The sequence below is a fragment of the Melanaphis sacchari genome, unplaced genomic scaffold (assembly GCF_002803265.2).
Source record: "Melanaphis sacchari strain LSU unplaced genomic scaffold, SCAv2.0 Contig134_pilon_pilon, whole genome shotgun sequence".
Taxonomy (NCBI): Eukaryota; Metazoa; Arthropoda; class Insecta; order Hemiptera; family Aphididae; genus Melanaphis; species Melanaphis sacchari.
The window spans coordinates 1,233,819-1,260,363 of NW_020270560.1; the positions used below are offsets into that span (position 1 = coordinate 1,233,819).

Here is a 26,545-nt window from a genome sequence, read left to right on the forward strand (position 1 = left end):
GTTTAAACTTACGTATTCGACGGAACACTAAAGTAAAATAGTCATGACACTCATGACTCATGATGCATAGAATACGTCGTTTGTTACATATATTATCAATGCTGGAAATTTCAAACTGATATCGTCTATTGTTTACGCCAAAAATAACTTTGTACCTAATTTATCGGACAGCCTACGTAAGATAAGATTATTTTAAATAAACAGTTTAAGAAAGAAAAAACTCGACATTGTACAGCTCGGATTTCTGCTTGGTCTGCTATAAATCGATGGCGTAGATACTGAACAATATGCAAATCCTATAACTTCCGAACCCTATTTATTATTTATTAGTAAATATTAATTAGTATACATTTTGACATTGTATTTTGTATTGGGTACTCGTAATATAATATTTGTCATAATATTTTGAATTGTAAAATTGTTTATTCAGCGGTTTGTAATATTTTTCATCACCACATTGGTTCTCCGTCTTCGTTTCAATTATTTCTAAAAGTGCTCGTAATTTTGTCATTCATCAATGTTTTTCGAGTTTTAGTACTAAATAGTTTTACTTTGATTTTGCTGTCTTTTATAGAATGTATATTACCAGTTTTGAAGAGAGAACTTATTAGGATTTCACAGTTAAGTAAAAAAATATAAACTACAAGCCAAATTGGATCAATAAAATAAACATTATGTTCAAAATACATATTATACAATATACATAAAATATTCTTATAATTCTTTAATTCAATATTATACTACTACTTGTTGTTTATTAATACTATTTTAATTTTAGAATTTTAGATCAGCGGTTTTCAATTAGATAATGATTAATTGTTTACGACAAAACGTTAGAATATTTGAAGGTTGGTATTAATAAAAATAAATCTAACGTTATCAAACAAAAAAAAATTAATTTTTAATTTTAAAAACATATCATCATATAATAATTTTGTAAGACATCAGTAAATCTTAGTTAATTCTAAGTTTTCGATAATTCTATACTATAATAGTTTTAAATTTCAGTATGAGTTCAATGACTAAAAGAAAGGTTGAAAACTTCTAGTTTTTTCGTATTTTTTAGAAAAATCATTGAATAATGTAAGTGATTATTATATTAACATAATACAAATTTAAATACAATAAATAGTATTCATTGGCTGACAAGATAAATATTATTTAATAAATTCATAATTTTACCTACGATTCAAAAGTCTCAGGAGTTATTGTTGTTATAGGATATTCTACGTATTGTTGACAATTCTAATTCAGATTTTGACTTTTTCGTGATATAACTTTGTGTGCTTCTGCCTTCTGGTATTATGCAATTTGAAATTAATTCTTTTTTTAATATTTTTGTCACTCCTTGAAATTAATATTAAAATTAGTCATAGTTTTTTTACAAAATAAACACTATTAAGCAAAACAATAAACATATTTAATATTATAAAATTTATTTTTGCATGACTTCAACATTGCTTTTAATGATTCCTCTTTTGCAGTCTATTTAATAACTTCTTCCATTATTCTTTCACAGAATAGAACACTTACATCTTCGTGAATTTTTAGTACCTGTGTATCGAAACATAACAATAACTACTTTTGAAAATATATTTTGTATATATTATTAGATATACATAATAATAATTTTATGTTATCATAAATATTATAGCATAAAGCCAATAATTTTTAATATTTAAAAATGCTTTAATATTTTATTAGATAATGTTATTATTAAAACAGTTCATTTATTTTTTATTTTATTTAAAATATCCTAAAATAAACAAATCAGATACTTTGGAAAAATCTAATTACTCTATAATAATCAATATAATCAGTAATACTTTATTTATTGATTTTTGTTTATAATAAATAGAAATATAATTTTGCGCATTAATCAATAATCATTTGTTTTAATATTTCATCTTGTTCAAGACTTCCTGTTATTTATATTTGTCTTTTTTTTCTCTCTATTATTTCATTCGCAATTCTACTGAAATTTCCTTGTTGAATCAACATTTTGTTTTGAATTTCACTGTAATAAATATGAATTGATTCGTTGGAAAGAATGTCGAAAAATTTACTAATATGTTTTCTTCTGGAATATTCTAATACATCAACACCTGTAATTTCTTTAATCCTCTGTAAGAAGGTATATTTTATTATTAAATACTTTTCTATTAATAATTATTCTTAATTTAAAAAATATTTTTTTTATAATTATACTTTTGTAGTATTAAGTTTTTCTTGTGCTTCGTCTGAGTGTAAAATTGGTTTAATATCTAATTTTTGGCATTATCATCTATAATAAATTAACGTTAATACTACAATTTACTATTATTATTAAGTTTTTATTTTAATCATAATCTGATAAGCTCTTCCTCGTAATAGTCTTTGGAACTGGTCACGCTTTTGTCTAATTCGGTAAAAATGTCTTCATCATCAATTCGATATTTTTTACGATTTTCTTCAATGACTTTATGTTTGTTTTGTGATTTTGAATTAAGTATTTTAGATTTAAAGCTTGTATCTTTAAATGAAAATTAAAATGAAGTAACTACCAATATTTATTTTACCTATATTAAGTTAGACCTTTATTAGTAATTAGTGTACATTTGACATTATCTTTCGTATTAATATATTTGTCATAATATTTTGAATCGTAAAATTGTTTATTCAGCGATTTGTAATATTTTTCATCACCACATTGGTTGTCCGTCTTCGTTTCAATTACTTCTAAAAGTTTGTTCGTAATTTTGTCATTTATCAATGTTTTTTGAAATTTTAAATATAGGTCTTGATTATTTTCATTTGTTGGCAGTCGGGGAAAACTTATTGAAAACTTATTTTGTGTGGTTTGTGAATCTGAAAATCATATTAAGTATTTAAATATAATTGTAATTTGTAATACTATATTTTATTGACATATAGATTTTTTTTAATATGTTTAAAACTTTTTGTTAGTTTTGAAAAAAGTTTTAATGCTTTGGGGTCTTACTTTGATTTCGCTGTCTTTTAAGTATGAAGAATATCTACTAGATTTATTTCTATCAATATCTTCATAGGTTTGAGCATTTCGTCGTAAAAATTTATTTTGTTTCCAAATTAAAAATCTTTGATCTAATATTAAAATAATAGAAATAGTATAGTATAATTAATCTCGATTTTATGAAATATTTGAGTGTATAATAGGTACCTACTTCGAGCGTTCGAGCCAAGTGTTTAGCCCTCTGATCGATTTTAACTTTTAATTTATTTTTGTTTAATATCTGAATTCTAGTCATATTAGATTGATGGCGTTCAACATTTTCAAAAAGATTTTTATTTTTCATATGTATCTTTTCTGAAATCATTCGATTTTTTTTCCTGTATTAAAAATAATAAGTGTAATCAATAAATAATTAAAAAAGATTTTTAGAACTAAAAACGAAAAAACTACTGTTTAGTATAATAGGCTTATTATGTCTCGTCAATAGTCGTCATTTACATTGCTGTAATGCCAATGGACGTTTTTAATTTAAGTTTGGTCATAAATTGTTGCATAGGTACTAAAAACGATTTTGAGTGTAGACTATGTCAGTCTCTTTAGGGAATATTTTACAATTTTTAGAATAGTTTTAATCATTAATTTTAAATTTTAATATTTATAATTAAGAATTGAACTAATTTTAGGTAAAAACACTGCATACATTATTAAATAATTATTATATTAGCTTATAATAAATTATTTTTGTTAGCTTATAAACAAAGCGTGAATTTCTATGCAATCGCATATTTTTTCCTTTTCACTTTTTTAGATTTTTGTTAGTTATCTTCACAAATTATAATAATTTAAATCTAATGGTAAAATTTTTATTTTGTATATTTCTGTATATTTAATGGTTATTGCATTTGCATATTTTTACAAAATTCAAAATGTATTGCATATTAAAGCGAAAACTTTTCATTAAATATTTAAGTAATTAATTATTATAAGTTGTTTAATTTGTGAATTTTAGATAAATAAAAAAAATGTCTTGCGTATTTTTTGCATATTTTCATGATTTTTACTGCTTAGTATATGGCATATTTCGATACTTTTTAGTGCATACAAATCCGTGCTCTACTAATAAACTATAAATCAATATACCAACGTACAATAAATTGGTCAAATTAATAGTTTTACATTAAAGTGGCATATTTTAAGATCCTATAATTTATATTTATTAAATCAAAACAAAATAGTAAAAAACATTTGAGTAAAAATCGTTATTTATGTTTGAAAGTACCAAATTTGCTTAATTTATTTAATATTCTGGTAAAAAAAAAATGACCTAAGAGTAGAGAAAACTTGTGTTTAATTTTTTAACTATAAAATAATTAGAAAATTTCGGAATTTCGAATGTTTATAAAAAAAATTGTAGCTAGAATAAGTAAACGCACATTGTTACATGACCAATATATTCATTGTTTCTCTTTAAATCTTAAATTTGTCATTCATATAATATGACGAGTCATTTTTATAGCTCTAATATTATAAAGTAAATATTAAGTTAAAGTTTTTATATAATTGTAATATTGTTTTCGTTCAAAATCTGATACAATACAAGTATACGAATATGCAATACAAAAACTAACCTAATGCTGAACATGAGTTTAATGAAAACAAATTAATGATATTTGAAAGAAAAATCTTGCAAAAAGTTTTTGGGTCAAAAATAAAAATACGATTACGAAACAAGGGGGTAAACTGAGAACTTATTACTGTATTTAGCGATTCTAATATAGCTAGTAGTCATTTCAAGAGCCAAAGCTAAAGCTAGGTCGGACACGTATGGAGAACAGAGGGTCAACTTAAACAGTTACAAAATGAAGACCTAATACAAGTCGATTAACTACCAAGGAGGAGAGAAGACAGCATTGGGACTTTTGGGAGTATCGAGTAAGAGATCTTAAAATATTGCACACCATAAAGAAACGTGAAGAAAAGTTGTGGTAGCCTAAAATAAGCTAAAAAAGAATGTAATAAATAATACTTAAAACTTTTGACAAGTCGGTTATATTAGTATAATAAACAATAATATATGAAAATTTTGAAATCTGTATAGCATTTACGTCCGTATGTCCAAATGTAAATATTTTTATTATCGCGCCATATAAAATTTATAACCCATCAGTATAAATAGTCCGTTACTATGATATATTTTGTATACCGCTACAAAACATTTGAATAATAGTAAATAATTAAATAATTAATTGTTAATTTGTTTAAATAAATAGTAGCATAGTCGATAAAATTCCGATCAGCTGAATGCTGATTGAGTGTCACTTGTTATTCCTATATTTTTATTTTATGGTATTATGACTATGGTCTATGACGAAATTAATTGGTATAAATACATTTAGAAGCGAAATAATATAGGTTATTTCGTGATATAATAAATTGTTGACATGTGCGTCGTATAATTAGATGAATCGTTTTAACTAATCTCTGTACGGCTAGCGATGTAAGCTCGCGTGTACAGTAAAGAAGTATAGTTGGTCGTTATTTTAACTTCTTTGTAACTACGTCATAGTCACTTTTACGATTATATATAAACTATAAACATTATAAACATAGGCAATTGATACTAGGGCCCAGGGATAACAAGTTAGAGCCAACAGGCCTGGACACTGCATTAGCGGTGAAGTACGGTCACCATTGAGTTTCTCGCAACAGTCCACAATAATTGATAGACGCAATAATCTTTGCTCAAAATGCCTGTTCAGTATTCACACCAGTTCTACAACATCTATATGACTATATATTTAAGTTGACGAGACCTTAAGGCCCTACTTATGTCTGTATGTAGAAGTTTACCATTCCCCATTATAAAGTAGGTATATTTAAATATTTTATTAATTTTAAAAATACAACGTGTGTAAGAAAATAAAGCTGTGACAAGTCCTTTGAAATATGATAACGATGTTGGTAACTACTAAGTAATAACTAGTACGGTCAGTAAGGACAGTATGGTCACATCACCCAGGAGCTAGCCGAGAGAGGAGAGAATTGACATTTAAAAATGTGAGTACAATTTTTTTATTAAAATCTAATATAATATCTAATATTATAAAAAACAATGTCCAATTTTAACTTTAGAAAAAATATATGATTTCAACAGAAAAATTATTCAACGTTTACTAACTTTAATTTTTCTAAAATAATAACCATAAGTTGCCATAAAATTCGTATGATAGACTTTATTGTACTATTTTTGAATTATTAACGTGTGCGTATAAGAACGACATTCGCTGATATTCTACTCAATGATAAGATTAAAAAATTGCCTAATTGTTACTCCTTAAATAAAATCTAGAACGGAGTCTCTTAAAGATTTATACGAGAAAAAAGTTTTTAATGTAAAAATATTAAAACATTTTCATTAGTATATTTAGGTACAAAGTGAATCCAAAACGAAATTTAGAACGTGATAACCAAGTTTCTAAAGGCAGATTTGGTTCCTTATTCCATTTATTTTAGAATTTAGGATTAAGTCTAAATTATAATCACATAATATTTTTTATATTAGGTGTTGGTAATATAGACGCATAGTAATTGTTTTAATATAATATTATCTTAAATTGCGACCGTTTACGTGCAGGTCACGTTCGGATCAAGCTACATAGATATATTAAAATTTATTAAAATAATACTTTAAAAAGTATAAAATATTTTATATAAATATTAAAATAATATATTCAGTGTCTCAGTGGTATGTGAGAATAATATATCAGCGAGAAATTACCGATTACGATTAATGATAACAATAATAGAGCTGTGATAACATAGATAGCAAGATAAAATAATGTAGTCGCTATATAGATTACATATAAATGGTACGAGAGTACAATGCACAAGACTATCGGTCTGATAATATTATTAAATATTAATTATTAAAATGTATGCTCATATTGTGCTTGTGCGTACTGCGTAGCATTAGCATTAGCTGGTGGCTATTGGTTAGGCTACTATAGTGAATTGCAGTTGTTTCATAGTATTCCAAGTAGATAAATATTATTATAGATTATTGTTGTAGTTCATTTTTGCGGCGTTCTGTCGCTGTCGACTGTTAAGCGGTCGTCACCCGTCACTCTCGTCAGACGACGTCAGTACTCAGTAGTGTCATTCAATATAATGCGTGCATGACGCGTGTGTCATTCATTACTCATAAATAAGTGGAAACGACATGTGTCTCTTTTAGAAAATAAAAATTGTCCGCGTTATTCAATTTTTTTTCGCATCCCCTCCCTGTGACCTTGTGTGGCGCGTATTGTATCGTGTGTAGACTGTCGAAGTGTCGACGGTTATTCATTCCGTTGTAAATAATTCCTGACAAAGACGTTTGTTTGACTGACGTAAAAAAAATAAATATAAATAATAAACACAAAATTCTTCCCATCGTATTTTTGCCGATTCGGGTAATACTGTTATGATTACTTAGTACTGACTTTTCTTTGTGCCTTGAATGTGTTGAACTGTTGAGCGTTCAGTCGCGCGTGTGCTCTGTTGAGAGTCAATGTATTAATTTGACTGTTTAGTTGTCCAGAAAATACTGTACACGCTCTACGCTTCAAACGTAGTCATGGATTTCAAATATCTGTTGATAAGCGTGGTGCTATCGATTACAGCCAGCAATGTAAATTGCAATTTGTCCTTTGATGATATTGATGATGTCTTTGAGTTGACCACCAAAGTGTTTCATTTCATCAGCCAATCATGGGATGTTGCTGATAAAATGGAAGAGCATTTAGGTGATGAAAATACTCCAATTGTGTGGTACACAAAGAAAAAAGAACGAAAGATTTTATCCTACTTTGGACAAATCACTCATCTTATGCAAATCACCCAAAAGGAAACAAATGAATTAAGGACTATGATGTTGGTTAGTCTTAAAAAGCTGCAATCCTTGCCTGATGCTGTTTTGAACGGCATGCAAATTAATGAACTCTTGGAGTCTGTCAGATCAATTGAAAATGATTTTATGACTATGGAAGGTATGTATTTTCTATATTATTGCTTTTAATAACAGTTCTTAGGTATTATGTTTCTAGATAAAAATTAAAATTGTTCTTATACATAATATAAAAGCACAATAGTAATGTAAAATGTTTTATATATACCTATTTTGGATTTGTATTTTGTACTTTTTATATAATTTCATTAATTATGTACCTAATGAGAGGTATTTTATTAGTTCTGGTACCCAGAGAGTTTAATTAAAATGTTTTTGATAGTTAATATTCAGTAATAATATTTATTCTTATTTTGAAATCAAATTTATGTTTAATAAGCTTGTAATATTTTTGTATTGATAAATTTTTATGAATATGCTATAAAATAAAATTTGTGACATAGCTATAAATAGATAAATGTATAATTTTTTGAAATTGTGAACTTCAAATAATGCAAACAATAATTATTAGGTAAATGGTAAATTAAACCATTAAAATATTATTTCAGATCTAATTTAGTTGATTTAAATATTTAAATATAGGGTACCTTATTTAAGTGTTTTGAATTCATATTTATAAATATGTTAATATCTTAGATCTACGATTATCTATGGTCAAATAAGCAAACTAAAATTCTATTACTCTATTATAATATAAACAAGTTTTTTTTTTTGTTTACCAGTGCTTTATAATTTCTAAAATAACCGAAAAGCAAAAAATTAATAATTACAAAAAGATAGAAATATATTAAGCATTTTAGATAAAACATTCAAGGGGGTTGACGAGTGGAACGAGTATGGAATAAAGTCATCACACTAGCACTAAATTTAATTAAATGTTTAAAATGTTTATTATCTCTGATTAGTTTTTGTTTCTAAATTACCAATTAAAATAACTAAGTATCTTATTTAGTTGTGTAATGTTTTTAGAAATTAGAAAACTTACATAGTTATTTTTTATCCTGTTTATTTATCAATGTTTATAATAGTACTAGTACCATTCTCAGTGATATATTTGTACCTATTAAATCTGTGATAGTAATAATGGTATTTTTTAACACTAAATTAAAAAAAAAACAAAACAATTATTACATTTAAAAATGTTATTCAGGTTCAGCCTTCTTCAGTTTACTGTGTTTTTATATTATGTTTAGAGTATAAGTATGAAGAAAATGGTAAGAATGAAAAAAATGTAAATCCTACGTATACATCTTATACATTAGAGAAATTTGCTGATGCAATGTTGACATACTCTGCGGGATCTCCTCATAAACAGTTGGCTAAAATTCATTCTTTCATTGTTCCGGAATGGGAAGAATTTCAATTTCATACACATGGCGGTATTTTCAATATCTTACAACACACTTTTGTAAGTAATGAATAATTTTGTTAACTATTTTTAGTAGTATTTTTTTTTTAATTGAATATGTATAATTTAGCAGTAATAATTATCTTTATCTATTGTGGATTTATTACATAAAAATTATTTCAAGCATTTAATTTATACAAACATTTTTACTAAAGATATTTGAAAATATAATATTTTATATATTATAAGGTATATATTATTTATTTAACGTAATTGAATGAAGTTTTAGTACTCAATTTGTATAGTATTATTTTGAAAAATATTTATATTACCTAAGGGAGTATACAAATTTTTTTTTAATCTAATGTAACTTAACAATAAATTTAGTTCCATTTATGAAGTTAAAAAAAAATAATATTAACTCGTATTTTAAGTTTTAAATTTTTATGACGAAAGTAACCAAACTCCATGTCTAGCAAAGAAAACTCGATTATCTTTAGTAATCGAATTTTAATAATGATAATTTAAAATAAGTATATACACGAAAAATTATCAATAAAAACTTAGATGGAAAAGTTTATTGTCGTAAATTAGATCTACTTAATACTTTCGGAGGTCAAAAGTAAAAAATTCCTTGTAATTTTTTTGATAACCGAAAAAAAAAATTATGGAAAAATAAGATTTTTTTTTTACTTAATCAGTTTTTGATAAAATTAAGTTTTTTATTTTATTCAAATTTAAAAACAAATAACTGTGGAAACTTGAATTTGAATTTTTCATCGAGTGTTTATATTATAATTTTCAAAATATTTTGACTTTGAGTATGAGAAATTTTGAATTCTTTTACGTTTTTTTATAAATGTCGTTAAAAAATTATTTGTTGGTTCTAATTTCTTCAAAATTTAACTCAAGATTTTGCATAAGTTGTTCTTATATCTGTATAATATTATTAAAAATACATATGTATTTTAAGTTAAAATTTTTAAAAATTCTTCAAAATCATGGAAATTACAAACTTAAAGTATTTTGTAATATGTAAGATCTTTAATGTTTATAGCTGAATTATAAAAATATAATAATATAATATAATGTTCTTTACTTAATCCTAAGAAAATCTAAGAAAATTTTTCGTGGGATTTTTTATGTATATTATAAATTTTACTAAACACAGTGGCCAGTGGTATTTTAAAAATATGTTGTTTAATTTTAAAATATTATCTAATTATAATATGAACTTCTTCACACTATTTTACGATGTTTATAGTAAGGTGTTATTAACTTTAAATAGGTATAATAAATGTAATGTTTTCGGAAAAAATTATATCAACATACTATAAAAAATATTTTAATAAATATGTAATATTAAAAATAAAATAAATTTATCGTTAAATTAATTTTTTTACTTTGTACTTTTAACTACTAAGCGGATAATTTTCATTTTTTATTTATGAAATAAAATAATATTATAGTACGTCTGTAGTAGGGAATGGAATGTTAGCAAGGGACAATAGTATGCCCATGGTACCTATAGAATAGTTGGGTTATTTTTGGAGTTCCATGTTGATACATCACACGGTGTGAATAGTGAAACAGTAAGTACTAGATAATGTTTAACCATCCCTATGATAACTTATTTTATAATATGTAAATAATTATGTTATGATTATAATTTATAAGAAAAATTTAATAACGGCATAACTTATCTATTGCTATCACCCATTATTAATAATAATTAATAATGTAATTGTAGGGATTGTAAAAACCCCAGCCATTAATTAAAATATCTCAAATTTGTACCACAAGCATATTATATTTAATTCTTATCAAAATGATAAATATATTAGTTGAACAATAATTTGTTTATGATTTTTTTTTCTTGTGTCTTAACGTCTAAAAATTTGAATAAACTTTTAGAGCAGTAAAAATTTTAAACTTTAATCATCAATTAAAAGAGTGGTTTTCGATTTCAAATTGGATTTATGGCTTTGAAGTTTGAGTAGACAAGAATAGAAAATTTTTAACTTTCAAAACATCAGAAATTTTTTTTTTTTAATATTATAGAAAATGAGAGTTTTTTGCAATTAAACTCAATAAATTTTATATTGGTGTAGATAAAATATTTTTCTTGCAAAATAGCCGAAAACGATTCCTGGTTCCTCTGAACTAATTAATAGTTACCCTAACTGAGCGTTGTTAATTTGTTTTTATTCTCATTATTACAAATATATTGTATGTTTGTTTAGTATGGACTAAATTAAGTGAGTTTACTTGTTGTTTGTTAGTAAACAAGTCGTGAATGACTACTTTGATTAAACTTGATTGGTCGTGACTAATACTAGATTAAGCCAGTGTGTCACCGAATAAGTTAAAATGTGCCACGGAATTTATTAAATTACACAAAATATCCAAACACTTTTTACACAATTTACAAAAATTAATAGTTATTTGATATTATTTCTATAATGATTAAAAATTAGTATTATAATAATATTTTATCAAATATTCATATTACGAAAAAATAACATTATTTCCACAAGTAACCCAACTTAACACTACTAGACATTATAGACCTTTATTTAGAGCATTGGAGTTTCATATCATGACCACTATAATACTATATATTATATTATCATTGAAATATCAAAAGATCCTAAATTTTACAAGATACTTTTTATAATATAAATTATATAAATTATATTAATTATTATATATAAATATTTTTTTAAATGCAGTCCGAATTAATAAACATTAATTGGAATTTGCCATATACTAATTGGCTAACATTTTTTATCTTTAAAATGATCGATTTTTTGTCGTCAACATATTATATTATATTAATGATGCAAGCAAATTTAATTATTTTACCATAAGTACTTAAACAGACTGTTTTTATGGTGATAAATTATAATATTATAATTAGGGCTCTATTTTAAATTGGAATTTGGGCATATTTTTATTAGTTGGAAGCTAGATGCGTACTTAAAAATTATGTTTTATGTAGTTGATGTTTTTATTATTTGTTGATTATTTTACAAATAGAACAAAAGTATAATTCTTATGAATTTCTATTACAAGTATTTTGTATTACGCGTAGATTGAAATATTTTTTCACGGTCAAACGATTAATACGGAAATAGGTACATAATACAGTAATACCTATATAATCATAATAGTTCATAATAATATTAAATTATATTATGTCGCATTGGCGTGTTAACAGGATGTCTCACCCAAACGTATTATCTTCATCTTATAAATATATAACATAACATATCAAAATCATTGTTAAATACTAAAATATATGATAATAAATGTTAAATACATGAAAACATAATTTCATATATTTTATTTTATGACAATGCTTCGAACAGTCTTAATCAACTCGTCACCTTATAATATATATAATATGTATTAACATAATATATTTAGATATTTCATATATCTTATTAACTATCATTGGATATAATTAATCTCCCTATACAAACAATGTTATTAAGCATTTTCTTAGCTTATATTAAGTAATAATAAATATTTTAAAATTATTTTGTGGGGAATGATGTACCTATCTTACATAGTTGGATAATCAGAAATATTCACTATATACGTAATAATTCCTACATATTTGTTTTTTTGGGAAATTAATACTGATCATTATTTAAATAACCATTTATTTTCTGAACCTGTTATAAATCAAACTACAATTAATTTGATTTATAATTTAATATGAGAATTAAAGAAAAAAACAATACTTAATGATTTTAATTTTCAAGTATTTTTTTCAGATATATATTTCAAAAATAATAATATAATTATTTTAATTCTTGTTTAATTATTATGCATATTACAATTAAAACAAAATAAGATTGAACAAATCAAAACAAGTAAGCCTAAAATTACATTTTTTTAAAGTTTTATGCATAATTCCTGTGTAATAATTAAGATTAAAAGCTTTTAGTATTTTTGATACTTTTTTCAATTTTAAATTACGTTTAGTTCTAAAAGTATTGGTATTAGAACGTTTATATAATTTTATAATACGCCAGTTTTTTGGGTGAGATCGTTTTCGACCAAAAACATACTCTCCCCTTATCGGTCAAAACAAAATTTAATGTAATGTACGTAAAAAAATAAAATAGTTAGTATATAATTTTTTGTAAAATTAGAGCAATTATATAATTATTTAATTTTTAAAATGATTAAAAGTATTAGTTGCATAAAATATTGTAAAATAAAATGTGGAAAATTATTTAAAATATAATAGTATCTATTATATTAACATCATTTTTATGCTAATATGTCACAAACCTACTTTTGTGGTTTAAATTTTATTTTTTATAAAATATTATACATATTATATACTGTGACATTAACATAAAAATAATGTTAATATATAGATATTTTTGTATTTCAAATAATTTTCTACATTTTATTTTACAACATTCTATGCATTTAATACTTTTAATCATTTTCAAAACTATATAATTACTCTAATTTTACAAAAAATATATACCAATTATTTAATTTTTGCATATATTATTATATAAAATTTTATTTTGGACAAAAAAGGAATCAGTGTTTTTTTTTTTTAAATTTGGTCAAAAAAGGAAGGGTACGATTTTGATCAAGGAGTGAATCGGCCGAAAATAAAAGGATACGTTTTTAGTCGAAAACGGCCATGTCCCATTTTTTAATGAGTTATGGGAAATTGAAAAAAATTGCGATACATTATTATTGGTTATTGCCTGGTTGGTCCAATGAGTATATTTTATGTTATATAAACAATTGATATTTTGAAATATTAAATATTTTTACGATTATATTTTAATATTGTATCTTTATATGTTTGTACAATAATTATTTATAACGACCATTTAAAAGATCTTTTAAAAAATTTATAAAAATATTGATCAGATTTCAATAAAGTATAAAAAATGACCTAAAAATGCTAAGAAAACGACATTAAATTAAAAAAGTACAAAAATGCAAAATAAAAATTATATATTTGAACTCGTAGATGACCAAATCACATTTTGTGCTTGAAAAGCTATATCTTGAAAATCCTAAAAAAAAAAAAAAAAAATGCAAAATCCTATACTATTCTAGCCTTATTTATCAGCTGCTTTGAATCCATAAAAGACTATTATTTTATCTTTAATTTAATTTGTCTACTAACTCTTATGTTTTTAACTTATCTCCTGTTGTTTAATCTATTTAAATATTAATATATTTTGTAATAATTTTTTACTTAATTTATAAATATTTAACAAACTCGCCATAGCTAAGCTATGCCAGGGTTAGTTATAGAAGTACAATACTCTGAAAAATTGTACAGGTGGCTACTATAGTTATGGACTAAAATTACTCATTTAGTTTTTTAAATATTAATAAATAACATTTTTTATCAAATTTCTGGTTCTTATATGTCAATTAGACATAAAATAGACCTATAAAAAAATTGATGTCATCATTTTTAAATGAATGAATTATTGTTATGAAGTGCTCAATTTTGCACGTATTTTAAGATGACAACTGCTCTATATTTGTCCAATGATGTCACATAATCATTTTAAATTCATCAATATCTCTTTAAAAATAAAAATAATACATTTTTTTCATTGGATTTTGTATTATTTGCTGCATATATTTTGCACTAGTTATATTGTAATCTGTAATAAAACTTTATGTTAATTGTCTACACTCTACATATTTTTGGTTAACCTATACCACTTTATACCATTAATAATCAATGAGTCACAAAGTAAAAACTAAATATTTTTATGGAATAATTATTAGTTATTTATTATGTACAGAGAATATTTAGATGTATTTATTTTGCTTTAATCCTTAAACCTATTTATATCCATGAATTATAATTTATAAATTATAATTTTGGATTATATTTTGGGAGGTATACTAGCTTGTGACTAAGGCAACAAAATATTTAGATAAAATTAATTTTATTAGAAAATGTGATAAATTTATAATGTTTATGCCAATATTCAAATAAGAAAAATATTATTTTTATTTTATAATTTAATAAATGTTTAGAGAAAGAATCATAATTGTTGGATTGTTTCAATTAATTGGTTTGAATAATATATTATAAAACATGTATAACAATTGTTATAGTCATTACTATCTTCATTTTTCAATCATCAACAATAAAATAAATATAATATTAATATTTAAGAATAGCATAAATTATATATTTAGGGCATAAATGTTCAAAATACACCTTCATTGTAGATATATAAATATGTATAGTACATAATATACATTTGTTTAAATGGTATAAAAATTTTATATGAATACAAATACTTTTTATAAATTGTATACAAAATAAATAAATAGGTTATTGTTAAATATAGTGTGTTGCTTGGATTGTAAATATATCAATAATATTTTATGTTTTCCTTTTTTTCATTTAATCAATCCTCGCATTACAATTTGCAATCAATAAACATATTATTATGATATTATTACGTATACGTATATATATATACTATATATAGTCATCACGTGTTTCACAGTACCTATAAAAAATTGCACCGTAATCTTTTATAAAAGCAATATGCAGTTGTTGTAGAAAATATAATGGTATTGTGAAATGTGTATTATACTATGATCTATATATATAAACATGGAACCAAAAATGTATAACAATTCATCAATTGAGAACGGTTGGGCCGATTTGGCTCAAATTTTTTTTAAATTGTTCGTAATTGCCAGAAGAAAGATTTTTTTAAAAAAAATTTTAGAAAAATCTAAACACCCACACCACAAATACTTTTTAATATTTAACGTGTATTATTACATATATAGATTGTTTAAATTTTTTGTTGTCATGTAAAAAAACAAATTAAAAAATATCCATCCATGTATAATATTATTATTATTTAATTAAAAATTAAAAAATATATTATAATAATTAAAATATTAACGTGGGTTTACTACATGGACTTAACAACCTTATTACGCTCCTATACTTTCAACAACAGTGTTGGCCGCATGAGTTAAGGTGTCATTTAAAGTGTAGTGAACCGTCGTGGTTCGAATCCGCTCAAGGGATCAAAATTGACAACGGCTGGGCCGATTTGGCTCAATTTTTTTTTAAATTGTTCGTAATTGCCGAAAAAACATTTTGGAAAGTCTGTGGGATCAATTTAGAATTTTCATGTTTTTCGCACGGTCAGCTGTACGTTGCCAGTTCGCGTGTTGGCAAACCGTCTTCGTTGTTTGTTTTTGCGCCAGAAAACAAAACGAAAAACATTGTTTATCATATTGCACTCAACTAATTTCTGTTTTAATTCATAAAAATCAATAAATAAAGTCTTGAACTATATGTTTTATCATTCTAAACTTTATTAGAAGGCATTAAGTTCGCTGGGTCCACTTAGTATTTAAAAATTTTTTTTGGCAAAACAACGTTTGCCGGGTCAGCTAGTATATTATAAAAATGTTCATTGTTTATATATTTTTTTTAAATAAAATACTTATTTGCTTAATGTCTAGTCAAATATAATATATTTAAATATTCTAAATTCCATGGTAATAAAATTAAATTGTTGTGATATTTATGTAATGTACTTATGTATATAATGAAACTACTAAGATCATTTTTTTTTTAAATGTGGTAAAGTAATTCAATTTCTAAGAATAGACATACTTTAAAGATGATGCTGTTTTGTACTCTTTTAATATTTATATAAAATAACTCACTGTGGATTATTGAAAAACAATGTTTGAAAATAATGCTTGAATTGTGTGAAGGAACAGGGAAACTGAGCTCTTTTAATCTTTTTATATTTTGAGAACACCCCTATACTAGTTGTTTATTTTTATTAAAATTATTGTCATAGGAAGGGATATGTTCTGTTTTACAAAATATTTTTCAACACGTATTATTTTTATAATTTTTATCTCACAAATTTGTATTAAATAAATATTTAATATTAATTTGATTATTATACAACTTAATTTTATTATAGTGAATTAAATACAGGTATAAAATATAATTTAATTTTTATTTAAAAAAATGTATAATAAATTTGAAATTATTTTTAATGTGAGGAAATACTGTTCAAAAATATTAATTTAATTAGCAATCATTACTGGTATAAGTATATTATAGTTATTTGTTTGAGAATTGAAAGTCTAAAGATTAAAATTCTTAAAATTAAATTATTAATATACATTGATTAATTACAACTACGAGTATTTAAGCAGATATTCAAAAATTAACCAATTTTTTTTTTTTATTGAACTTAAAAAACATCAACAGCAAAGGTTATTAGTTTTTGTATATGTTACATAATTAGTGGTTAGGTACTAGAATTAAATTTATAATATTTATATAGTGTTATTTAAATATAATTACTACAAACAGAAATATTAAAGCTATCATTAACAGTAGGTTTAAATTGTTGTATAAGTCAGTCTTCCTTAGGAAGACTAACATATTTGATATGTTTTCAATGTCTAGCAAAGCATTAGCTTTGCTCATGTTGGTGGAATTTTGTATTTTCTGAGTTCGTCAAAGTATTGATAGCACTCTGTTATTATATGTTTTACTATTAACCATATTTATATTACGCAATTAAAGCATTTTCAAGTTGTGCATCTAGAGGATAATGAAATATTGAAACTTCGTAAATTTATAACAATAATTACATTTAAAACTTATCTTGTTTACTGTATAAAGTGAAAGGTTTAGTAAATTATGATTAAAATTAAATTGCTTTAATGATTTTATATGAAATTAACATTTCGGTATTATATAAACATATTTAGTCATTTAGTTAGGTATATTTAATAAGTGACAATAAATATTGGATTAGAATATCATATAACATAATGTTTGTAATCAATTATTGTTACTATTGTTTTAAGAGTTATGAGTTATCTGTATCAATGTGTCATAAAATATTGTCATGTTGTTGCGGTTCAGTCCATATATTTTTTGTTTTGGTCTCTAGTACTGGATTTATATTATTATTTTAAATACATTATGTAATTTTCAAAATACCTAGACCAATTTTAAGCTAATAATAGTTAAATATTATAAACAGAAATGAGTATATTATATATGTACACTGTATAGTGTTATTTATAACCATGTTTTACCCAAAACTCGAACCATTAAAATCAAAAAAACCGGGCAAGTGGGTACCGCTCTGCTGTACATTAGGGGGTGGGGTGAACCTCGGACTAGGGTAGGTTAAATTTGAATACAATAATAGGTATCATTGTATACGAAAAACGATTCTGAACGGAGATGATTTGTCAGTCTAGGATATATTATATTTAAATATTGTCATACATTATATTTTGAAACAAATATTTTATTTTTCAATTAGGACGCATTTGAAAAAGTCATGGTTAATAAATTAATTATTAATTTTTATGAATTATACTTACAAAATAGTTTGCAAATATTCATGGTTTTGACGAATTTTTGTCAATATTTGAACTTCAAATGCTAATAAAAAAAATTGCGCCTATGTATTCTTAAAATTTTTGATCGCTATAAGAATAACTTATGAGGAACTTTGTATTAAACGTTCAAGTATTTTGATTGGGCCAAAAAAATTTTATCGACACTTCAAAAAAATTGAAAATTTCAGTTATCTATAAATAGCTCAAAAAAATTCAAAATATTTTGAAAATTAAATCATGTAAAGAAAATGCCAATCTAAATAACTGGTAAAATTTTCAAGTATCTACGACTTATACTTTTTGAATATTAACAAATATTTAAAATCGTTATCGTTACGCTATTTCGTAAAAATTTTAAATTCAAACGCACTTAAAATTTTTTCTGTAATGATGCTTCGAGTTTTTACTATAGCTACTTGAAGGAAAACTTAGGGAAAATATAGTGTAGTATTTTTAATCTTTAGTTATAAACACACAACATTTTATGATTTTTCAACTTTAAAATTACTTACAAATTTTTGCGTTTTCGATAGATTTCTTCGTAAATATTTGAACTATAAACGTTTATAAAAAAAAAAAATTGTGACTAACGATTTTTAATTTTTTTTAGCTACAATAAGAACAACTCATAAGGAACCTTGTATTAAATTTTCAAAACTTTTTGGTAATCCAAGATTTTTTTATCGACACTTCAAAAAAAAAATTCTCATAAAAGTCGATAATTTCAGTGGTCTATAAATAACTCAAAAAAAGTCAACATTTTTGAAATACAACCATATAAAAAAATCGATTTGTTCGAAAACTGGTTTTGCATAAAAATTGTCGTTTTTCCGTCATTTTTTTTTTTTCTCGATTTTTTTGAAAACTGTTGGAAAGTGTTTACTTTTTACCTCTATAATGCACCAAGGATATTCACTTTGCCATCGGAAACCACCCCTGAAGTTTGAAATTGAAGCGTTATTTCGACTACTTATGCTGTACAGACACACACCAAAAAAAAACACATCATTGTAAAATCAATACATTCATCACTTCGTTCAGAATCAAAAAATAAATAATCATCCTTGTTATTAAAGAATAGGTATATAGGAATAGCTTTAGCTTATTTTATTGTTAGCAATGATTGAAATTTTAATTTTCTTTAAAATAAATTAGGTACCAAAAATAATGTTGTGGTATAGTTAGTTTTAAAATATTTATTAATTATCTTTCAATAGAATTACTATGTACTATGTAGTGATATCAAAAATTTGGCCAAGATTTGTATTTTTAAATTATTAATGTTTTACATAATTTTTCAAATAAAAACTGAGGTTAAAAATTATGCAGTTATGTCAGAACAGAGACCTCCTTTAAACTGATATAATCAATTTTGGGTCAACTGACCTCCTCTCACATCCCCCCCTGCAAAGGAAATTAGGTATACATTTATTTTAAATATTTTTAATTATCTATTTGTAATAATCATTAAAATATAATGACTAATAATTGTATTATGTTGTTCTAGAATTTTATAAATGTTCTTTTAATTTAAGTCTTTATCATAAATAATAATTAATGACCATAGTCCACAGCCACAAGATTTAATTTTAATTTTTGATTATGAAAACAATTTATCAATTAAATTACATAATAGTAAATACTTATATGCTTAGTAGTAAAAAGAATACAAAATAAAACATTTATAAAATGTAATGCGATATTATTCAAGGATGTTTAAAAAATGTTTAGTGTATAGAATAAGATAATCTAAATAATGGAATCAATAGTTCTAATATTTTTAATAAGTACATCTTTTATGTTTTTGCATTTATATATTATTACATCTTTCCTTAACGTAGATATAAATTATAATTTTCAGAGACATTAATTGAAAATTAATTCATTTAGTAGATATCTACTTAAATTTTTTTTTAACAAAATTGTAAGTTCTTGTTCTAGTTTTTATAAATGATTATAATTAAAGTTAATTTATTATCAATTTTATATTAACTAAATAGTTTATATCAATAATTATATTAATTGTAATTTAGTCACATAAAGAATTTTATTTATTTTTACAAAAATCTTTATTGATATTAAATAATTTAAAAATGTTACAAATTTTAAAAGTGATTTTATGAGATTATGGTACTCTATGAGGCACTGGTTCTTAATCTTTTTTGTATGATAACACTCTAATTTAAATCCATAAAAATGGCGACACACTCATGCCCAGACTGGGAGGATACCGACCTACTAACCCAGGTAGCCCATAGATACAATATAAAAAAAGACTTTTTTTGCTCATTAATTGTTTTAAAAATGTTGTATCATTTAATATAGTACTTTACACGACACATTTGACTTACTCGGTGACATATCGGTTGAGAACCATGGCCATAAGGAGTTAGTATTTATTACAAAATAAATATTATATAAATATAAAGTAATAATAGTAATAATATAAATTATTACGATTTAAAATTAATATTATTTATCTGTCCATTTAAAATAAATACTTTGTTACATAAATTTTAATTAAATTTTATTAATTGTTATCATTCTAGTGTTAGGTATAAAATAACTGTAAAATTATATTTGAAATTTTTAACCTACATAACATAATTTTAGTTTTATTAAATCACAAAAAAAATTTTGTTTTAATATAAACTGAATTTAATTTTTAAAAGGTTATGAGTATGACACTTAATACATTATTATTTATTACATTAGTATCTATTTTTATTAGCTTATATTTAGATAATATTGCAGTTCAGCTATCAAAATACAGTTTTAAACTTAAGTTTATCTAAATAATATAAATAATAACTATATTATTGCATTTAGCAATATTGATTATTATAAAATATTACTATGGCAATGTATCAACATTTATAAGATAATATATCCCAATTATATACTACCACTTTTGTAGAGTTATTAATGATCATTAGATAAATAATTTCTTTGTCAATTGTTGTGTATTACTACAATAAATCATTTTTGTAGGTAAAGCACAATCTGTAGATACGGTTTGAATTAACCACATAAAAAATGTATACCATTAATTTACTTCATATTACATAAAATATATTTTTTTGATTATAGATTTTATCTGTATGTTCGTGTTACATGGAATGTTATGCTTGTGTGGCATAATTATTTTGTGCCAAGATCTTGTATAAACCAGTCATATTAATAATTAATGTTGTTTCAAGCTCTCATATCAAATTATTTGCATGGCTGTTGGCTGCACTATCATAAAATATTCAATTATTCATGTCCAATATTTTTTACCTTTACTTATTAAAGTCACTGTTAACTATCACCAATTAATAAATCTAGTAGAATCACAATATGAGACTTAAAGGTATTTCTAATTATTAAATGACCTAAACATAGAGAGTTTGAAATACTTACCTGATGTCCACATAATTTCTAAGGGTGTCAAGTGACACCATTATACTAGTATACTATATACTGCATAGTTAAACTTAAATTAATTACCACTACTGAACTTTATTTTACACGCTATATAAAATACTAAAATATTGTGATTAGCTTATGATTAGAGTTTTATGTGGCATTAATCTTTGTATAAAATTATAGCCGAGATAGACTCTAGTAATTATTAATAATTTATCTACTCTATCATTATTTCGTAAACATTTGTTCTGTAAAACTCTAGTATACAGTGGAAATCAGTTATAGTGACTTTTAAGGCACCAAAATTAAATAAAAGTTACTAGTTTTGAAAACATTTAAACTAATATTTTAGTTACATGAACATTAATCTTAACCGAAGTCCGTCCTTTACGTGACTTTCCTGTAAAGAATATTGAGTGATAAATAATAATCAATGTATAATAGTATAATTCATATACCTATTTATGATAATGAAAAATTTATTTGTATAAAATAATTAAAATAATGTTTTCCGTTTATTTTAACGTTCACAGACTGATGATTGAATAACCTAAACTTAGATCAAATATGAAGTGATACATCAACTGTAATAGGTATCTAATTATTATAGACGTTACATTATGCTTTACACGATCACAAAACAACAATAATTATAATGATTACAGATAAATTATAACTATATATGATATAATAATATAATCGTTAAATCAGATTTAGTGTAATCCCTACAACTGTCTACTAACTACTTAATATTTTAACATTAAAGTAGTTGGAAAATATTTGAGACGACAGACATATTTTATTCGTTTTACCAGTGGCGTCGAATTAGGTAGTCAGTGTCATTATCAATTTTTACTATGTGTGTTTTAGTGTTAATATAATATATTGTTGTATTATTGTATTCTTAAAGAGATAAAGATGATAAAAGTACCTAGTATTGATTAATAAGTAATTACTAATAAGAATCTAATTGTCAATCAATATTGAACTAATATTTTTATTTTTTTGATTATTTCGTACCACTTTAACTTTGCTTAAATATTATAATATAAATAATTTTAATGATATGAAATATTTAACTAATTGTTCAAACGTAATACCAACGGTTATCGGTAATATTTAATTAAACTGAAAAAAATGCACCGATATCTTATATTATAAATTGTGTTCACATAGGTTAGGTATATGAATATAATATGACATTTATACAAATACTTCATAGCATAAATTATAAATTTATATTTATTTTTATTATGTTATGATATGAATATTAAAATATTATAAAATATGTAATATTAAATAATTTTTAACATTGAGACATAAATAAATCAAAAGTTTCATTTTCTGAACAAAAATATTTCCTATCTAATGAGTAATGACTAATAGCCTATTTTGTTACATCAGAAAACTATTAGTTTTCTCTCTTTATGGCCCATGTGTGACATGGACTAAAATATTCACGCAAAATTGATTTTTTTTTTCTAGTAACTTAGATTAAAATCACCTATTACAAAAATGATAGAGAATAATATTTTTGAGTGTGACATATCGATATATCTAATTATTGTCTAAAATCAATTTCATATTAATTTAAATTTATACAATTTTTATTGTTATTTCTTAAGTTAAATATTAAAATATACAACTGATATGTCTTAGCTTCAAAAACTGTGAAAAACGATTTAATGTGAATGTTTTATTTATGTTGAGTATTGGTCTGAAAGAGATTTGAAAACAAATATTGCAATGGCATTATTTTAAATAAAAAAAAAAAATAATATTAATATTAATAAATGAAATGAAAAAATAATTTTGTACTTTTATATTTTAGAAAAATAGTGATCTACTTTGTGATCAAAAACAATCATTGCAACAATTGATTTTTAATTTGTACACAACATTGCATCTCACTCAATTAAAAGGATATTCTGTTATGCAATATTCATGGATGTTACTGCAAACATATGGAAAAGGTATTATAATATATTTTACATAATGCATTATACTAAAACATAGAAGTTTCTGCACTCATACTTTGTTTATTCTTTTCATCACATTCATATTCTAAAATATATTTTTTAAATTAATTCTTGACAAGTTAACATACTAAATATTGTATACAAATTAAAGAAATCAATATTATAGTTGTCTAATAATTAAATAATTTTGACACAAGTGTTATTAAATATTTAAAATATCAAAGTTCTAAAAAAATATTGAGCTCTTTTAAGAATAGGTAAATATATGGGTGGTTACTGGTTAGATATTAAAAATCTTATTTACTTTAATATTATTAGGTATTTTTCATCTAAAAAAAAATGTTAACCATATTTCTTGGAATTACAAATGTACATATTGTAATAATATAAACAAAAATATTAATACTGGCATAAAGCCCTCTTAAAAATCTTATTTTTAATATTAATTTTATTATTGTGTATATTTTTTCTATTTCCATTTGTGAAAAATCATGTACAAAAATGCTCTATAACTATAGTTAATTATTTTACAGGGAATTTTACGTTTGAAAGTAAAAAACAATTGGAACAATTTGACAAAAGAATCATTGAACAACTCAATGCTTTAAAAAGTTCAATAATTTCTTCAAGTAATATCTACTGGAAATGTGATCCAGCAAAACATGTTAAAGATGTAACTTATTTAGAAGTTACACAGTTATTACAAGTATATTATAAACAATTAATTTAATAACTAATTATTACTATCATTGTTCAGTATATTATGTGTTAGTAATAACATATAATTCATATAAATTTCATGAAATATATTTTTGATAAATAGGGTTATATAGAAAATGAAGCTGATATGAACGTTGAGCAGAGCTGCATGAAAGACTGTGGATACTATGAAATTGCAGAACATAAATCATGTTTTAAAGATCAATTTTGTGCTAAACAACGTGTTTGTAATGGACGTATATTAAATTGTCAGTATTTGGATTCTGATATGAGAATTTGTCAATCTGTAAGTATGATTAAAAAAAAAAAAAAGAATGATTTGAAGTATCTCAAGTTTCTTTTTTAATGCACTTTAAATATAATAATTAATAGTGAAATTAACTTAAATAAATCTTTATAGAAATATGGAAGCAATAGACGTTATGATTATATCGCGTATGAAAGAGGTAAAATTTTGGGTGATTCATCAGTTGAATGCAAAGGTACAACAAGTATGGTGGATAGCTGGTGGAATTATTTGATTTGGCATTGTTCTTACTGTTTTTGCATTTGCGATTCAAATGATTCTTCTTCTGATAAATATTTCAGTTTAAAACCTTCTATTTCTGATATTAAAAAAAATAAGTAAGCTTAAACCATTAATTTATTAATTTCTGTTCTTACATTTATAATTTGTGTTGTGTTTTATTTAGAGTTATAACAGGTATAAAGTTTGTTAAAGTTAAACAAATGTTCCATTTACAAGCACAAGAAGGTGAACTTGGCCCTCGAGGAAAAATATATGAATCTTCCAGACAATGGATTCAACTACCAGGTTTTGAGTTTTCTCCTAGGAATAAAACATTAAAAGATGGTGTTGACTATCATACATTAACATATGAAGCCCGCGCTATTGATATTGATAATGTAATAGCTCCTGAAAATACAGTTGTGACAGGTAAAATATTTTTATTTTGTGTTTTAATCATAACTTATATTTATAAATTATTATAGGAGTAAAATTTAGAAAGATTGGATCTCACCTTAATATTGAAGTTCGTGTTACACTTTTTGATTTTATGACTGGTAAACTTATTGAACCCGAGTTGAAAAGTTATTGGATTGGAAATGAAAACACTGAATTGTCCGCAAACCCAAGGTTTGTAAATTATTTTGACTGCAACACACACACACACACACACATATATATATATACATGTATAATGTATCATATAATCATTTGCAGAACCCATATTGACATAAATAATTCAGATTTGCCAACCAAATCAATTTCTCCATCTGAACCAGATATGTCGTCAAACAAATACCTTATGTTTACACATTCATCTATTGACCGCGATGTTGCTCAAACAACATTACCTTTTATTGACATGCAGACAGTAGAACCATATCCAGGTATACCATTTTCTGGACTGGGAATTTACTTTAAAGGGACAAAAGGTTATGGTGGATTTATTGGCGCTAGTGTTTCTACATATGATTATAGTAATAACATAAATTCCAAGTTGTTCTCAAAGCATATATTATAAAAGTATTAATTATTTTAATCTTTTTTTCTGTAATGTTAAGTATCAAAACAACCTTTAATTTAATCTAAATTTGTTTAATAATAAAATGCATTATAATACCTATAAAATATGTGCCAATAAAAAATAGTAAATATCTATTCTATTCAGAGCATATTTTAAGAATTTTTTATTAGGTGGCACTATCACTATAGTCTATAAGAAATAAAGACT

The 26,545-nt window shown here is 23.7% G+C and overlaps 1 protein-coding gene across 2 annotated transcripts; it reads left to right on the forward strand.

Annotated features, from left to right (window-relative positions):
• Positions 1–6,886: 6,886 nt before the first annotated feature.
• On the forward strand, positions 6,887–26,464 carry LOC112591459. Of its 2 annotated transcripts, none has more exons than XM_025335293.1 (9): positions 6,887–7,998; positions 9,110–9,324; positions 23,939–24,080; positions 24,620–24,792; positions 24,910–25,092; positions 25,207–25,430; positions 25,499–25,743; positions 25,800–25,944; positions 26,032–26,464. In XM_025335293.1, exons 1-9 carry the CDS (start codon positions 7,587–7,589, stop codon positions 26,333–26,335), a joined length of 2,043 nt encoding a protein of 680 aa, XP_025191078.1. In that variant the 5' UTR covers positions 6,887–7,586; the 3' UTR covers positions 26,336–26,464. The 2 variants fall into 2 exon arrangements, with proteins under 2 accessions (XP_025191078.1, XP_025191079.1); XM_025335294.1 differs by having other exon boundaries at positions 9,179–9,324.
• Positions 26,465–26,545: the final 81 nt, after the last annotated feature.